At 38.7% G+C, this 17523-nt stretch overlaps 1 protein-coding gene across 1 annotated transcript in view; it reads right to left on the bottom strand.

Annotated features, from left to right (window-relative positions):
• The window catches only part of NRDE2 (NRDE-2, necessary for RNA interference, domain containing), a gene marked incomplete at its 3' end in the record, with an annotated part of 37497 nt that overhangs the window by 1902 nt on the left and 18072 nt on the right, over window positions 1-17523 (bottom strand). Inside the window, exons 7-12 of the mRNA XM_082000996.1 lie at window positions 14169-14302; window positions 12013-12133; window positions 9855-10033; window positions 8777-9163; window positions 6838-7760; window positions 4458-4596 (exon numbers count right to left, since the gene is read on the bottom strand). Of these exons, the coding sequence (XP_081857122.1) occupies window positions 4458-4596; window positions 6838-7760; window positions 8777-9163; window positions 9855-10033; window positions 12013-12133; window positions 14169-14302 (1883 nt within the window). The remainder of the gene's footprint in view (window positions 1-4457; window positions 4597-6837; window positions 7761-8776; window positions 9164-9854; window positions 10034-12012; window positions 12134-14168; window positions 14303-17523) is intronic.

The raw sequence follows: 17523 nt of genomic DNA, 5'->3' as shown, positions 1-17523 counted from the left end.
GGTCTCCCTTTACTGAGCAGCAATGCATCACTTACTGGAAACCCTGCTGTCAGAGCTGTGTGCCAAGATGCATACACATTTTTGCAGCTCTGCAAAGAGCGTTCAGTAGCATTCTGCCTCTCATTTTTTCACAGAATCACAGAGGTTGGAAGGGACCTCTGGAGACCATCTGCTCCAACCCCTCTGCTCAAAGCAGGGTCAGCAAAAGCAGGCTGCTCAGAACCATGTCCAGTTGGGTTTTGAGTATCTCCACAGATGGAGACTCCATAACCTCTGGACAACCTGTTCCAGTGTTTCATCACCCTCACAGTAAAAAAGATTTTTCTTATGTCTAAATGGGATCTTCCATATTTCAATTTGTGGCCATTGCCTCTTGTCCTGTCACTAAGCAGCACAGAGAAGAGTCTGTCTCTCTCTTCACACCCTCACATGAGGTATTTATATACATGGACAGTATCTCCCAGGAGCCTTGGCTTCTCCAGGCTGAACAATCGCATGCCTCCCAGCCTCGCCCTGTACAACACATGCTCCAACTCCTTATTCATCTTCACGGCCCCTGGCTATTCAAAGGGACCTGGACAGGCCAGGAGCAGAATATGGTCCATCAGCTACCCCTCTTGATTTTGTATCATCTGCTTACTTGCTGAGCGTGTACTCTCTCATCATCCAGATCATTAATGAAGATGTTACAGGCACTGGTCCCAGTACCAATCCCTAGGGTACAGCACTGGTGGCTGGCCTGCAGCAGGAGTTCACACTGCTGATTACAACCCTTTGAACATCACACTTCAGCCAGATTTCAGTCCACCTCGCTGTCCACTTACCTTCATCAGCTTGTCTATGAGGATGTTATGGGAGGCAGTGGAAAAGGCGTGCTAAAGTTGAGATAAGCAACATTCACTGCTGTCCCCTCATTCACTGAGCTAGTCATCTCATCGTAGGCGGCTACCAGAATGGTCAAGCATGATTTCATAAAAAATAAACAGGAATGTAATAGAAATAGTTTGTTTCAAAATCTGTATAAAAGCTTTCAACGTTTTCAACAGTGAGAAGCTTTTGCCCAAGATACCAAAGACTGAATATCTGACACACCCAAAGAGAAAACAGAAATCTACAGAATTGAGGGTAATACTGGACCATCACAACTTCTTCTTCTATATTAAAAAATGTTAATGTTTCTAATTGTTTTTGCTTCTCTGAACAATGTTATTTAAAGCTATTACTGTAGAAGTATTATCCTCCATCTTATTAGCATCTAATAAATATTCCTCCTTGTTCTTGTGAAAAAGAGATCTTCCATGGATGAATCATTATTGATAAAATACACACTGGGTGATTTTTACTTCAGCATTTATGCATACTGGAGTCTCAGTAGTTTGTAAAGAATAACAATAATTCAGTTGTACATTCCTACATACGAAGCTGTAGAAAATATTTACAAGCATGTGTTTGCGTAGAAATGGTCACAGTAATAGTCCCACACAAGAGATCTTCTCAAACGCAAACCAACAGTCTCTCCTTCCCCTGCCTCCTCTGTATTTCACAGCCTGCTAACCGCCGTTCCCCTCTGACAACTTACTATACCAGAGGACATGAAATTCCCCTTACTTGAGTTCCAAGCATTTCTTTTGTGGTTTTGTCTTCCATATTGCACTTTGGAGAAGCAAGAAAAGAAGCAAGATAACAAAACTGCCTATGTGAAGTTGATTTTATTTAATTAATTCAGTGGTGAACTACATAAGAAATGACCATTATTGCTTTTTGGTGTTATTTTGCAATGTCAGTTAGCATAACCTTTATATGCAGCTTTTAAGATTCAAAAAGATTGTGAAAATTGAGGGCAAGTTATAAAACCTATAGCTATGTTTTCCCTACTGTGCATTTATTTTGCATGTGGACTGCACTTTGCTTGCTCTAATGTCAATCAATCAAAAAATCTTGGTTTGGGAAAGTTTTTATCATATGTAGAAAATAGAGAGAAGGAAATATTTGTGCGGCCCACATAAAATAGTCTTTTTAGCATATTCTTTATTCCACCATAAACCCAAACCTTTCAGATGTTTATGCGTTATTATTATTTTCTAATTCAGATCTGGAAGTTGTTCCAGGGATGAAGTCAGGAGAGCTTAAAGACCGACTGGAATTCAACCTGTCAAGGTTCAAAACAACAAAAACAAAAAGGGCTTCTGTAAGTACATAGGTAACAAAACAAAGGGTATGGAAAATGTGGGCGCACTGCTGAATGAGACAGGGGACCTGATTACAAAGGACACAGAAAAGGCTGATGTATGGAAGGCCGCCTTTGCCTCAGTCTTCAGGAAACCTAGGTCCCAGAGATCAGGTAGAAAATGTGGAGCAAGTAAGGTGTACTCTTAGTGGAAGAGGATCAGGTCAGGAGTACTGAAGCAAACTGGACATGCATAAATCCATAGGCCCTGATAGGATGCACGCACAGGTGCTGAGGGAGCTGGCACATGTCATTGCAAGGTCACTCTCGGCAATCTTTGATCAATCAAAGCAATTGGGAGATGTGCCCAAAGACTGAAGAAAGTCAAATATCACTCCTATCTTCAAGAAAGGCAAGAAGGAAAACCCAGAGAACTACATGCCAGTCAGCCTCACCTTGATCCCGGGGAAGGTGATGGAGCAGCTAATCCTGACAACTGTTTCCAGGCATAGGAACGAAAAGAAAATCATCCGAAGTAGTCCTTGTTAATTCAGTAGAAGTCATGTTTGACCAACTTGATAAACTGCTATGATGAAGTGACTGGCCTCATAGATGAGGGGAGAGCAGTGGACGTTGTCTACCTGGACTTCAGTAAGGCCTTTAACACCATCTCCCGTAAGATCCTCCTAGACAAGCGGTTATGTAAGAACTGGATGAGCAGGCAGTGAGGTGGACTGAAAACTGGCTCAACATCTGGGCCCAGAGGGCAGTTATCAGTGGAACATAGTCTAGTTGTAGGCCAGTAACTAGCAGTGTACCCCTGGGGTCAATATTGGGTCCAATCCCATTTAACATCTTCATTAATGATCTGGCTGATGAGCCAGAGTATAACCCTCAGCAAGCTTGCAGATGACACAAAACTGGAGAGGATTGGCTGATACACCTGAGGGTCGTGCTGCCATCCAGAGGAACCACAAAAGGCTGGAGAAATGAGCTGACAGGAACCTCATCAAGTTCAACACTGACAAGTGCAAAGTCCTGCACCTGGGGAAGAAAAACCCCAGGCACCAGTATATGCTAGGGGCCACCCAGCTGGAAAGCAGCTTGGCAGAAAAGGACCCGGGGTCATGGTGGACACCAAGTTGAGCAGGAGCCACCAATGTGCCCTTGCTGCAAAGAAGGGCTAAAGGTATTCCGAGCTGCATTAGGCAAAGCACTGCCAGCAGGTTGAGGGAGGTGATCCTTCCCTCTACTCAGCACTGGTGCAGGCACATCTGGCGTCCTGTGCCCAGTTGTTGGCTTCCCAGTAAAAGACAGACATGCACATGCTGGAGAAAGTCCAATGAAGGGCCAATAAGATGACTAAGGGATTAGGGAATCTTTCCTATGAGGAGAGGCTGAAGAGAGCAGGGACTATTGAGCCTAGAGAAGAGAAGGCTCAGAGAGCAAATCTTATCAATATATAAAAATACCTGAAGCAAGGATGAAAAGCAGAGGGAGCCAGGCTCTTTTCAGTGGTGCCCAGTGACAGGACCAGAGGCAATGGACACAGACTGAAACACAGGAGGCTCTGTCTGAACATCAGGAAACACTTTTTTCCTGTGAGGGTTACTAAGCACTAGCATGGGTTGCCTGGAAAGTTATGGAGTCTCCATCTTTGAAGATATTCAAAAGCTATCTAGACATTATCATGGATAACTGGCTCTAGGAGGCTCTGCTTGAACAGTGGAGTTGCACAACATGATCTCCAGAGGTCCCTTCCAACCTCAACTATTCTGTGATTCTGTGAAGTTATACAAAATCAGGACCCAGATTTGTCTGAAATATCAAAGTCTTTATCATTTCCTTACAGAATCCTAAAGTAGGTCTAAAACATAAATACAAGTCATATTTGCTGATGTTACTTACATAAAAATAATAAAATCTTAAGTCCCTACAATTTGCTTCCTCTTCTCTTAAATTTTGCTCCCCTGCCCACTTACCTTTATGGGTGGAATCCATCTATTGACATCTTATGGCATATTTTTATCTACGTAAGCTGGCAGCCACAATAACTTGCCAGCATTAAAGCTACACTGTCAGAAGCTATTACTCCTCCTAATCCATGTGAACTACATTGTCCTTAATATTCCCAGCAATAAGGAGCATTACAATTCAAATATATCACCTTGCAAATCATATAGGTATAGCAGCATTTAGTATTCCTTTTTTTATACAGTATTGTAGCTGTTTCATGAGAAATTCCAAATAGTAAAAAAACAAAACGAAACAAAACTGATACTCTTCTTACCAGAAAGTTCAAATACATTCTCCACAGCAGTGGACAATGGGTACCATTTTCACTCTGAACTGCGTGTTCAAATAGAGCTACAATCCGATTTGTTAACCCAGTTTCAGGAATAGTAGAATGTATTTCACCAACATCTGCCCTGAAACAGAGAAGAAAAAAGAAACCACAATCCCTTAAATCCAAGCTAAAGGACTACATCCAGGTAAGAGGGTAAATATCAATGTACTCTGTTCACATAGCACTGTATATAGCCAGGGTTTTGCATTTCATGCTACAAACTCTGAATGTCATAAACCAGATTTTTAGTACTTGCTAATCTAATCAATACATTTCTAAATAGGAAAACCAGTTAAGAAAAGATAAATGAGGTATTTTTGTGAAAATTCTTTTATCATCTTTAAAAATTAATCCTGTCCAACTGGAGGAGATAATTTCTCTTTGAATACAATAACCCACCATCATATGATCTTAGAACACTCCTCTTGGTGTTCATTCGAGGTCATTTATCATTCCAAGCTTGGCATAGCAGCTCAAACCAAATTCAAGCCGCCTTCTGGTGCCCAGGCAAGCCTGTTCAAATCTACCTGTCACCTTTGTAAGACTGTATGTTGATCTTGGATCAAGGCCTAGATTACAGCTCTAGATCTCAACCATGATTACAATAATAATTTTCTTTTTCACCCAGAAATTCAAATCCCCTAAGTTCCAGGTATAACACAAAAGCAGGTATGCATTTTTCACTAAAGCACTGATTTCTATCTGCAGCGGATACAAACTGCCTTATTTTTGATGCTTAAGCTTGAAGAAACAGCCTCGAGCACTCATAGCAACATCACTTCTGTCTGTATGCACTCTGTTAGCCTGCCAGCTTGTTCCACTTACCCTTAACACTTCCTCTTAACTGGCCTCTTTTTTTCAAAGGTCTTTCAGGTCGTGTTTTCTCTCATCTTAACCTTTGCCATGAAGGAAAATGATATAATCTATTCTGCATGGAGTCAGCCATTTGATGCATTGTACCTTACACTGGTTTATATATGCTACTGTTTTACCCTTCACGTTTGTTTCTTTAAATGAATTCCATGCACTTAAACAAGCAGAAATATAAAACAGAATAGGAAATAGTCACACATAGTACAGACATTTTCTTAGTTTGTCACAACATCATAAAACATTAGTTTTATGCATGACTGACAGGCCATTTATCTCTCTGTTGCAGAAGTTCAGCTCTGCTCTTGCAGCATCCAACTTGTCCCTACAACCTATAGGAAAGTCTATGCTAGTAGAGAACAATCTGGAAGGGAACTAAATGTCACAGAAAAAAATCATCACTCTGTGGAGTTTTAACATCAGTTTCTGGTAACAACAATGAAAACCTATCATAGTGTCAGTCTGTAATTAACAGTAAATCAAATTACAATCCTCCTTTACATTTGGTGGCTGTAGAATTCTTACTACAATTTAGGATGACATACACTGACAGCTCAGGAATATCACTATCATGTATGCATGCCTGTTGCCAGACAGTGGCAATCAAAGCAGTGGGCGCACCATCATTTTAAGTATACTGATAATTCTGTAATCCATCAAGTGTGAATACTGTAAGCTTACAGCTATGTAAAGCTTCCAGATAGCAACAGAGATTTCCAGGAAAATGCTATGTGCAGACACAAAGAACCAAGCTGCCAATGTTACTAGAGATATGTAGGTAGCAATGGATAGGTAGCTCCAAGCAACGGGTAGACAACAAAGAGACTTAAGTTTTAAGAGTGAACACTTACCTCTGCTCCCCACATCTCCTATCCTTTCCTCCTTTCCCAGGAGCAAAAAATCTAAGCTCAGGCCACACTGCGAATTCAGGAAATTTCCAGCCTCTTCTACCTAGCAACAGCCCCATATGAAAATGAAACTCAAGTACTCACTATGGAAACAGATCTGCCACAACTGTATTCTGTGATCCAGGAGTAAAGTAGGGCAGCGAGCTCAGTCAGAAACTGCAGTGTAGCTCTGTATTACACTCCTTACTGCTATAGTATTAAAATGCAGCACTTTCTAAGCTCACAGTGTCTACCTTGGCCATCTAAGCAAGCTCTTAATTATTTAAAAATTACTTAAAGAAACGCGTAACATCTTGATGTCAGTAGCAAGTAATGAAACACAAAGCAACACACAATCTGATCCAGTAGAAAGGACATGAGACTATCACCTAGGTCTTTAATTCTATTCAGGATCCTGCCACTGACTCACCGCTCAGTCTTGAATGAATAACCTCCCCCAGCTACAGCTTCTTCATCTGCAAAATGAGAACTACGATAGCATCTTCTCTGTTAAGTGATTAGATAGATCAAAAAAAGCATAATCATAAGAGGCTGCAAGATATTACCTCTGGACATTCTCAGTGAGTTTTTTTCTCATCTGCTCTGCTTGGATTGCAAACAGCCATGGCTCTAAAGAGTTAGTAGACCTTGTGACACCATCAAAAAACCTTCGTGCTTTGCTAGCACTGTGAGACTTCCTTTGGATGTGGATATATGACCTCCAAAGAGACAGGTTGCTAGGATACCGTTTCAGAGCCTCCGTTAGTGCCTCTCGCAGAGGATTCAAAGGATAAACGCTAATTTTCATGTGGAATCTGAGTAAATTTGTATGCAGCAGTGTGACAGCTTCAAGAGCAGTGGGCAAATTTTGCATGCCAAAATTCTCTCCAGTATTTTCACATTTCTGTGGACCAGGAGCTTCAAGTTTTTCCAAAGTCTGTGCATATATTAATACTGCAGCATCAATCCCAACAGTCACATACTGGAACAGGGCATAGCAACCAACCAAGTTAACCAGATGATTAGTATCACTGACCTGATCAGAAACTGGTATTTTACTTAAATAATCTTGCAGTGCATGCTCGTATGTTTTACGAGCTTTTAAGACATTCACAGATAACACTTGTCCACTATAGGGCACATAAGGTCCGCTTTCAGCCAATTTGGTCAATATATGAACAGCACGTGATCTAACAGCTCCTTCTATACTTTCTAGTAATTCCACTTCCAGCTGAGCATAAAGCAGACTGAGGCTGCAGAGCTGGAGACTCTTCAATCCTCCTGCTCCTGCTGTGCAAAGAGCTGTGTCAAATACCTTCCTGGCATCATCAATGTTACCAAGCAGCCATTCCAGGTAGGCATATAGTTTCCAGAGAGAAAGGTGGTTTCGGTTGTCAGGTGCTTTAAGGAGATTCTTGGCCAACTTTTTACTCTTCCTCCCTTGTGCTTTCAGCTTCTTCTTGTTTTTTGCTTGGAGACACTGAACTACCTGCAGGGGAGAATAAACAGAACAAATTTTAAGAGGGGTGGAAAAAGAAAGGAAAAAAAACCTCACAGCATCTTTTAATGTCATTACTGTGTTTGTTTTCATATTGTTCCATATTTCACCACCAGCCAGATCTGTTGCTACTCAGTACTGTAAGTTGTCACAACCGCCTGTTGTCAGCTTGCTCCAATATAGCCGAATTACACAGGCTTATCATTCTTACTCCTGCCACTGCCATTAAGTAGTATCAAATTTCACTCTTTTAAAAAGCTGCTAACCTGTAACGGTTGAGAAAAGGAAAATAAATCATCCTGTCTGGCCAGATGCAGCTTATGACTAGGACAATTAAACCTCCTAGTAGCTCCTCACAGCAGGGAATACGCTGACAGACAAATCTGGAGACTGGATGGGAAGATTACAGATCTTCTGGTCAGGTAGTGTTTGGGTAAGAGACAGGGAACTTCTCCATAAGGAAACACAATACTAAACTTTCTGAAGTGTTAGGAAGACAACGCAGACTTTCATCCTTCTGGGGGCACCTATTGGAGCAGTTTTACTTAAATAAATCCATACTCAAGCGATAAGGTGTTATTTCCTTCAATAATACTACAAATGTAACTTGTATAGGAAGTATTAAGTTTCTTGATAATTCCCATGGTATTGGGGATTATGCACTTACTAGACTAGTCTGGTAGCAGTACTTGGCTGACTCACTTTGCCTTGTAAAAATCACTTGCATCCATTCCTGTCTAGCACACAATATATCATATAATAACATTTATCCAAAATTGCAAAAAATATTTTGTTACACAGCGGCATACAGGTAACATGAACTGAAGAAAAGGGTTTGTTTTTTTTTTTTTTTTACCCCAGTGCAATCTTAGATGGCATTTCCTGATCTGAATACTTAGTCCTACAAGACTTAATTTTCATCAATATTTATTTTAATTCAACATAAACATTTAATACAGAAGAAAGCCACACATCACAAAAGTGATTATATGCAGATTCCTCATTACCTTAGATATTTCATACTGTAACCAACAAATGGACAGGTTAGATTTTTCCTTTCCTGAAAATAGCAGGAATAGAACATGAAAAACATTCTGTATAAACTCCTCTCCTTCTTTATAGTGGCCTATGTGATGTCTCCCTCGTAGCATCGTGTCCATATGACCAATACTGTTGAATCCAGAAAGCGGAAAATCAACAGAAGTCAGTGGCTTTTCATCAGAAAGCACACTGTCAAAGATGTTATCTTCATCCATGGCAATATAGAGGTTGGAAGGAAAGAGTTTACTTGTACATGGAACTCCCAGGAATTGCAAAAATGAGTACAGTAGTTGACGTTGAAGATCTGGATTAGAAAGCTGGATTAAAGATGGTCCAAGATCATCAAATAACACCTACAAAAACCCAAATTAAAACAAATTCCATTAATTTATGCAATCAAATAAAATTAGCAAACCTGTAATTTATGTAATTAAACAACTTTTTCAAGTCAACAAAGATTTATAATTATTATTAAATGGTAACAGAATATCATTCAAATCAAAACCAGACCAGTTAAACAAGGAATGTGTTCTTCCAGTCAGACTGTGAATTTGCTATCAAGAGATTTCTTTGCCCTTGAGTATCGAAGACCTCCACGGAAATATTATACAATGAAGGTCTGAAACATATTATTCCGTAGGCCATTTAACACAGGTTTTTATTTGAAAATCAGTTTCTGACTTGACCTATGTCCCAGTAAGAAAAAAAATCCAACTATCTGGCTTGAAGGCAACAAAACCCTTGTTTATTTAATGCATGTATCTTCTCAAACACAGATTTCTGTGACTTTTCCACATACAGACGAGAGCAATCACAGAACAGCAAAGACAGACTATCTGCCTACAGCCCTTTCCAAAGTTTACCATGAGCTTCCCATGGATTTCAGAAGTCTCAGCACAAAACCTCAGCTAAATTTTGAATTACAAACAAAGAAAAGAATTTTTTCCAAACAAAAAAAAGGATTACTCCTCTAAAATATCTATTGGCAATGAATTCAAATGAAAGGATAATTCGTCTCCTCATGTTTTATTATATCACAGTGACCTGTCTTTCTGGATCTTCACAGTCTTCTTCAGTTTCCTTTTTGGTTTTGTCTGGCCTCCAAGGTAACCAATGCCTTGCTTCACGAGAATATTCAATATCCAACCAAATATGCCACTTGGGGAGAGTTTTATCCTTTATTTCTTGATCCTCATCTATCTCATCATCATCATCATCATCATCTAAAACCAAATCAGGACACACACACAATTATTAAAGAAAAACTAATCCACCAAATCCAAAGGCCAGACTTGACACAAAATTTAACTACTTTAAAAATGTAAGCACATACAGTGTTAATAAAACAGACAGAAGACAGAGATGAAAATTTCCACATCACAGTTTTGACACCAATTCTGTAAGAGTAGGAGGTTTCCAAACTTTTTGAACCAGTGAATCAATGTCAGCACTCAAACTTTCTCATAGAGGAGAAAAGACGACACTGACGGGCTGTAGACCAGGTATCAACAGCAGTTTGCAAGCAACAGCCAAGTGTCAGTCATCTTTTTGTGCAACTTAGGTTCTTCACTTCATACCTGGGCATACGATCTCAGACATGGTCTATGAATACTCACGTGCATAAAACATTTTGAGAAAACCACTGTAAGTAAAAAGTAGTACTACAATGTTAGACATCAAAAACTAAACTTGGCAATGTCTTAAAATACATGGTATTTTCAACATTTTAATTCATGTGCAATTGAAACAACCAATGTAGTTAAACACACACAAAAGGAAGTGCCACATCACATTTTTATGATGATCCTTCTGGACTACTAGATACAATTTGCATATTTTTCCTGTGACAGCAATACATTAATTCTGTGCTAACACCAATGAGCACCTGTAGGCAAAGGGAAAGCTTGCAGAGATTTTTCAAATCTTTTTTTTCTTTCTTGCTGTTGAGGAAAAAAAGTCCTCAAAATGTATGATTACCTGCAGTATTTTTTTGGTACAAAAATAAGGCCATTTCTATGCCACCTCCAAATTCTTGATCCTTCCATTTGCCATTATCTAGGTGAAACACTCCCACTCCCAGTTCTTAAATTTCAGGTAAAAAAACAAACAGGTAGCGGCAAGGCTTTTACTCTCTCTGTTTTTTGTGATCTATAGCCTCTCCTTTAGTCAGCAACTCTATGAAAAATGACAGCATTTGCATGTCCTAACCAAAGTTTGAAAAAAAAGTTTGACAGTTTTCGAGGTTACACTTGATTATAGATGGCACCTGAACTTTTGGGCTTGACACACATGATACATGCTGGACGTGCCCAAGACTGGCAGTGGTCCTCTTCTCTATACTAAGCCTTCTCAATTTGTGGGCAAAATGTCTATAGCCATCAGTAGTGGAACTGCTGACCTCAGTTAAAGAGAAAGAAAATTCCACCTTAACCCAGGGACCAGGGAAGCACAAGAACATTTCTTAGTTTCTTTGTTTACTAAAAGCAGAGCCAAGCTTGCTTCATTAGAGTTGCTACAGCAGCAGGAATAGCAGAGACAGCTCATCTCATCTTTGGTCAGACACATTTCAGCCCCCTGCTTCCCTCCAAGATGTATCTGAGAAACAGTCCTTGACATTAAGGGAAGAACTGTAGAACAGAAGACAAGGTGGGACTAAGAAGCATGGAGGAGTTTTCTGCATCCCTGTTCACCCAGAAGTACTCTAGCCATGTGAAGATGCAATTCCTTCATTTTCTGCATCACAAAGAGAAACGAAAGGTTTTCCTCCTATTTCTACTATATATTTGCTACAAGAAACTGAAATCAGATTCTAGAGAGAGAATCATTAAGCTAGGAATCCTTGAGGCAACTATCACCTAATACTATAATCCCATCTGGTCCACCAATATAGAATGACAGAATCTTGATGAAAAGGTCTTAAGGGAAATAGCTTCCTTCCACCAAGTACTCGCACCTTTAGCCTTTTCAGTGCAGAGTGGAGGATATGCCATCCTCTCCCCTAATTCTCATCTATAGGAAGGACAACAATATTCCATAAACAATATTGTACATGGAACACTCAGCACATACTTTTTCCCTGTGAAGTGTGATATACTTTATCTTAATCTTGGTAAATATTTTTTAAAACTTGTATGCAAAAACATGAGAAGACAGCTTAGAACACCACATGGACGTACAACTACACATATGGACATAAGCATACCAGGCTTAAGAGCAATCCAGCCACCCTTTTCTTGTTGGTGCATCCATGCTTTCCAGCCTCTTGCTCCTTTTTCTCCAATTCGTGGTTCTCCACTATCCCAAAAGGGTTCAAAGAATTCCACCTGTTGTTTTTGGCAGGGGGAACCAAAATAAAACATATAGAAAAATCATTTTTGCAGTTGTACAGATGCTACCTGGGTCAACTTACATTTTCCAAACCTACAATCACTGATCTGGGTGCAACTTCTGTAATCTGAAGACTTTGTTAGTTAACTGAAGAATTAGCAGGAACAACTGAGTACTTCAATTATGCCTGTGGCACAGCAGGACTGTCATCAGCTCTTCTCGTCAAAGTAAAGTGTTTTTAAAAGGTATTAGGCTTTAAAGAAAGCAAAAGACTTTTGTGCCAAATGTCCCATACAGATCCTTCAAAAAGAAGGATCCAAAGTCCCCAAGATGTGGCTTTCAGAAACCAAATCTCCCCTCCTTCCTGTCTTCCATGGGATCATAAAGAATTTGGCTAATGGGATGTTAATTCAGACAATCATACACCTATGGTCAAATCAAAATGTTACTGTTTGACATAAATATGACTGGACTGAGGACAAGAGAAAAAGATCAGCAAGGCCTTTCATCTCTGAGGTTTCAGGGTGGTCAACAACTTCAGGGCACTCTGCAGTGAATCGGAAGTCCAGAGTTCCAGTCCTGATTTTGTCATTCCCTGTATGCAATCTATCACCTTTAGACTCATCAGTTAGCCCCCCTGCTTTGTGTATACTTAGCCCTAATGACTGTCTCTCTCCTATTATATGCTTCTGCTGTGTACCAAAACTTGGCTTGGACAAGGAGATGTGACTGTTAATACAAATATTAACAATAAAATTTACTCTAGCAAAAATCAAGCATCAACATATCAGAAAATGCAGGGCTTACAATAATTTCAAAATCTAATTCTGCTCCTCATGGATTTATTCTTTGCTCTGAGTGAGAAACTGAACTGTGAAAACAGTATGAAAACAAGCCATTCAAGATTGAGTCATAATGCTTTGGTAGGAGGGCAGAATGGGCAATCAGCTGTAAATCTGGCATTTTCCTATTTTCAAGAACTGCACCTTCCAACCTAAACACTGTCCTTTTAAATTGAGATGCCTTTCTATCCTGCTTTCTTATGCGTTTCTTAAACACTACAGATAATCTTGCAGTTTTTCAAATGATTGGAAGTATAAATCGAGTTTTACCTGTATAAATATACCAAATCTCCCATCCTGCATGATAATTATGATTGAACTCTAAACTTTTGTCTCTTTAAGAGGACTCCACTACTATTTAAACTACAAGATTGATCCACTGATGGGTAACATCATTAATCTAGAGAGCAAAAATGGAGCCTTAGTAGTGGTTGCTGGGGAATAGAACGAAATTCAATTTCTTTCTTCTACAGTAGCCCAGTTGCCTAACTGGTAGCCCTCTCTACCACTCATTAAAAAGGAAGCATCTCCCAACAACTCAGTGGGATGATGCCACACTGGCAACAGCCCCCTCTAAATATTAACTTCTTGATTATTATTGGGGTGCATGCCCAACACTGTCCTGAGCAAATCAAGTGGAAAAAGTGATTTAGTACTTTAACAGAACAAGCTGAATGGAGTCTCATGGGTCAAATAAAAGATACTTCAAAGCATGAAATTGCTCCTAAAGCAGCTGTCAAAGAATTACCGAAAACAACAGATAACAGAGAACCTAAGAAATATTTGCAAGAACTGTCTAGAACAGAAAGAGATTTTAGGTCCTATCAGCTTTCTCCATCAACAGTAACAAAACAACAGCAGTTTTGGGGAAAACAAGCAAGGGGAAGTGCCAACTAGACAGAGACACTGGTCAGCCAGCTCATTTTTTTCCATCTTTAATTAGTAAAAAAGAAGACATGAAATGACTGGTTATCACACTTCTATTATAAACAGTAGAAGCAGCCATTTGGCATGTAGTTCCAGAGGACCCACAACCATTTTTCCAATGCAAGCATCACCTTGAAGAACTGCAAAGTAAGTTGTGATTCAAAATATTTCCCTATATCTTTAAAAATTCACCAACATTTTTCTGCTACAGCATTCTCGGTAATGCACAAGGATATTCACCCATTTAAATGGTAATTGCTACCTGTCCCCTTGTTGGCAGATCTTTCACACTGTCAGGTTTAAAGAAGGTGAAGTCAATCAGCGCCTGAAACAAAGACACTGCCTTCTCAGAATGGCCAGCCTGTCTCAGAAAGTGGCACTGCAGAATAAATATAGCTGTAAAGTAAAGAAGATAAAACTTTAATATTTCAAATAAGTTTTGTTGCAAAGTATTTTATTACAGCCAACAAATACACAAAAGACATACATGAAGTGCTGTAGAGCATAATTGTTCTGTAACAGTATCAAAATCCAAAACACTGGGAGTAACTAGCAAAAACACATGTGAAAACTGTTGTAGTTTAATTAAGACCTCTCACTTTAAATGCACCAAAGACATGACTTTTTATTCATGCCATACATGCACTGTCCTTGTTGATGAATAAAAGTTATATGCAATGGTCCCAGCTTCAGTTCATCCAGCATATGTCAGAGTGGGTCACAGCCCTCTTTGAAGATGATGGGATTACTGTGTGAATTGTAAGTGATTACAACAAAAATCCTTTTTGCCCCATTTTTGCATGAGACTGTTACATTGGTAATATGTTGGTAATACACTGTTTTCATTCTAACTATCATTCCTATTTTCTTTTCCTCTACATAAGAACTCAGTTAAGAGAAGTCCAGTCTTTTGGACAAAAGTGTTACTGCTTGGAAGTAGAGGAGTCCTATCCCTTGCTCTTCAACAAATTATTTCTGTAATCACTGACATATCCCTACAACACACTGAGCCTCAAGTCTCAGCTTAAGAAGGGAAGCAAAGCCCCAGTTTTTCTATTCATGTATTTGCAATGAGAGTCTTAAATGAAAGGGCTGGAGAAGTAACAGGTATTATAAACACCTCTACTACTAGGCAGTTCAAGGACATTTCAGAGTTATTCTATCACTCCAAATTACACTCAAGTCTTAACAAAACAGTGGCTGTTCAAAAATCAAATTGCTTTAAGTTACAGTCTTAACTGTCTTGCAAAACACACCCAAAATCCATAAGTCAAGATTAAAATAAATCATTGACAGTTTTGAAAATGGTTCTTCAAAAACTATTATTTCTTCACTAAATACATTGACTTTGGAGGGTTTTAAACAATCAAAATATTTGTCTAGATATACACATGTAACAACACAGGTTGGCTTCAATTGTTTCCAATGATCATCCTCTGTTTTAGTACTAAGAAGTGGCAAATTGTTTACTCCTTTTAGCTGTACTCAGATTTACATCACATGTGTGCACATAAAAACTTGAATTCAGCTAGAATATACAAACTACGCATTTCACACAATTTTCCTGCAAAGTCAATGACTGTTTCTGATAATAAAGACTCTGAGATTTCTGTAAATATTTATACAATAAAAAGTATTCTTAAGTATATAATAGAATCTTCCAAAGTATTTTAAACAATTTAGGCACTGTGTCCAACTGACACTGAAAAAGTTGTCCTTTCCTAGTTTCTCAGCTTCAAACAGATGAACTTGGATTAAAACAGGCTGAATGCATAGAATATCTCATCAGGACTTGCTGCCAAACCGGAGCCAAAAATAAATTATAGCATAACATTTTCTGCATGATAAAAAAGAAAACGGTATTTGAAGAAATGCAAATATCAGCATTTTCTTTGTGGTAAAAGCTGAAAACAGCAGGAATACGTACTTAATTCAGTCCATGATGCTAAGATACTTCTGCAGCTGAACTGACCTAAAAGATAAGGATGTTTCTCTCCAGCCAATAAGTATAATTTGAAAAACAGAACTCCCTTTCCACAGCAAAATTTGAAAATGCTCACCTTTATCTACCTTATATTAACAGTTCCTAGTAAATTTAAAATAGTACTAATTGTTATTTCAACATTTAAGTAAAAACTGATCTATAATTTTAAATTTTTAATGGCTTGCTTAAATTTCATATTTTAAAAACACACCCACCTATTTCCAAGCTGATAGTACTGCATACTGAATTGAACACTAGATGGCATGGTGCACTGCTATTCAAAATTAGCTTACACTTTGTCATTAGCAAAGGTTAAAGGTTGAAGATACAAGCCTAGCATACATCTACACTGCTGCTCACCTCATAATTATTTGTGAAACTCTTTGTATATTTCTCTTAATGAACAATTTGGTAATGTTCCCAATAAATACACTTGACAGTTCAAATCCAAACTCAAGAATTTGATAGTTGAGTCACTAAAAAAATCCAAACCCTTAGATCAATAAGTCTCCCCTCTGGAAATTTCTCCACTCCTATCATTTGAATTCCAAAGGGGAAAAAAAAAAACAGGGGAAAAAAAACCCAAACTCAAAACCCTCAACAGTGTTCATAAACAAATCACTTGAGTCTAATACAGAACAACAAGACATTAAAAATGGAATGGAAACACAAAGTAAGTTGAGTTCATTTTCATTTTAACCTATCTATAGACATTGCCAGGAAACCAGTATTTTGAAAAATGTCAATCTAATATAGTCAACAAGTTAAAGGAACTCCATTAAAAAAAGTAAAATGTCTCACAGCACTTGACAAATAGTATTTAATGAGCCAAGTACGTTCTGTGCAGGGGGAAAAAAAAAGAAAAACTTCCTGTTTTAAAAAAATAGATAGTGAATAAAACATTTGTCCTGAAAATCATTCATTGCGGTTAGTATACAAAGCGACTGGAGTGTTGGAAATCAGAGACAGTAGAAGCAATTAGAAGCTATTAGGCAGTACAGTATCCACCTGCCAGCACAGGATTTTTCCTTTACAGCATCTTTTCCAGTGCTTGATCCAAGATGAATCAACAGAGGACCATAAGAGATCTGAACACCTGAAACTAATTTGTAACCCAGCATCTCAATCTATAAATCCAGACTGGATATTGCATAACAGATAGCGTCATTGCTCAAACAGCAGTTACAGGACTTGGATAAAAATAAGAGGTTCCTTAGACTGTGCCACACATGAAATGTGGACTGCTTCATAACACCCTCCTCTAGATTGAAAACAAATTTTAAAAGGAAAAAAAAAGGAAACAAAAACATATTCATGGCGACACTAATTTCCCCCTCCTCAGGGTATTTATAGATTAATAATCACAATGACCTCTGAAAGTAGAGAAGCAAAATTAAAATGGGATAGGTTAAGTCATTTAGCTCCAAATAAATTTAAAGCCCATGCCAGAACTGAGCATGAACTCGTTTCTTCCCTGGATCCAGTCCAGCATCCTAACCATCCGACTAGTTTTCCTTCCAGGGTTAATAAGTGGTAGATATATGCATACAATAAATACAGAAGGCATGGTCACATGGTATTACAGTTTAGAATTCTCCATATATGAACTGTGATGCTCGAGAAAACTCACTTC

Source organism: Phaethon aethereus (assembly GCF_964289735.1).
Source record: "Phaethon aethereus genome assembly, chromosome: 5".
NCBI classification, from domain to species: domain Eukaryota; kingdom Metazoa; phylum Chordata; class Aves; order Phaethontiformes; family Phaethontidae; genus Phaethon; species Phaethon aethereus.
This window is presented reverse-complemented; position numbering and strand designations above follow the sequence as displayed.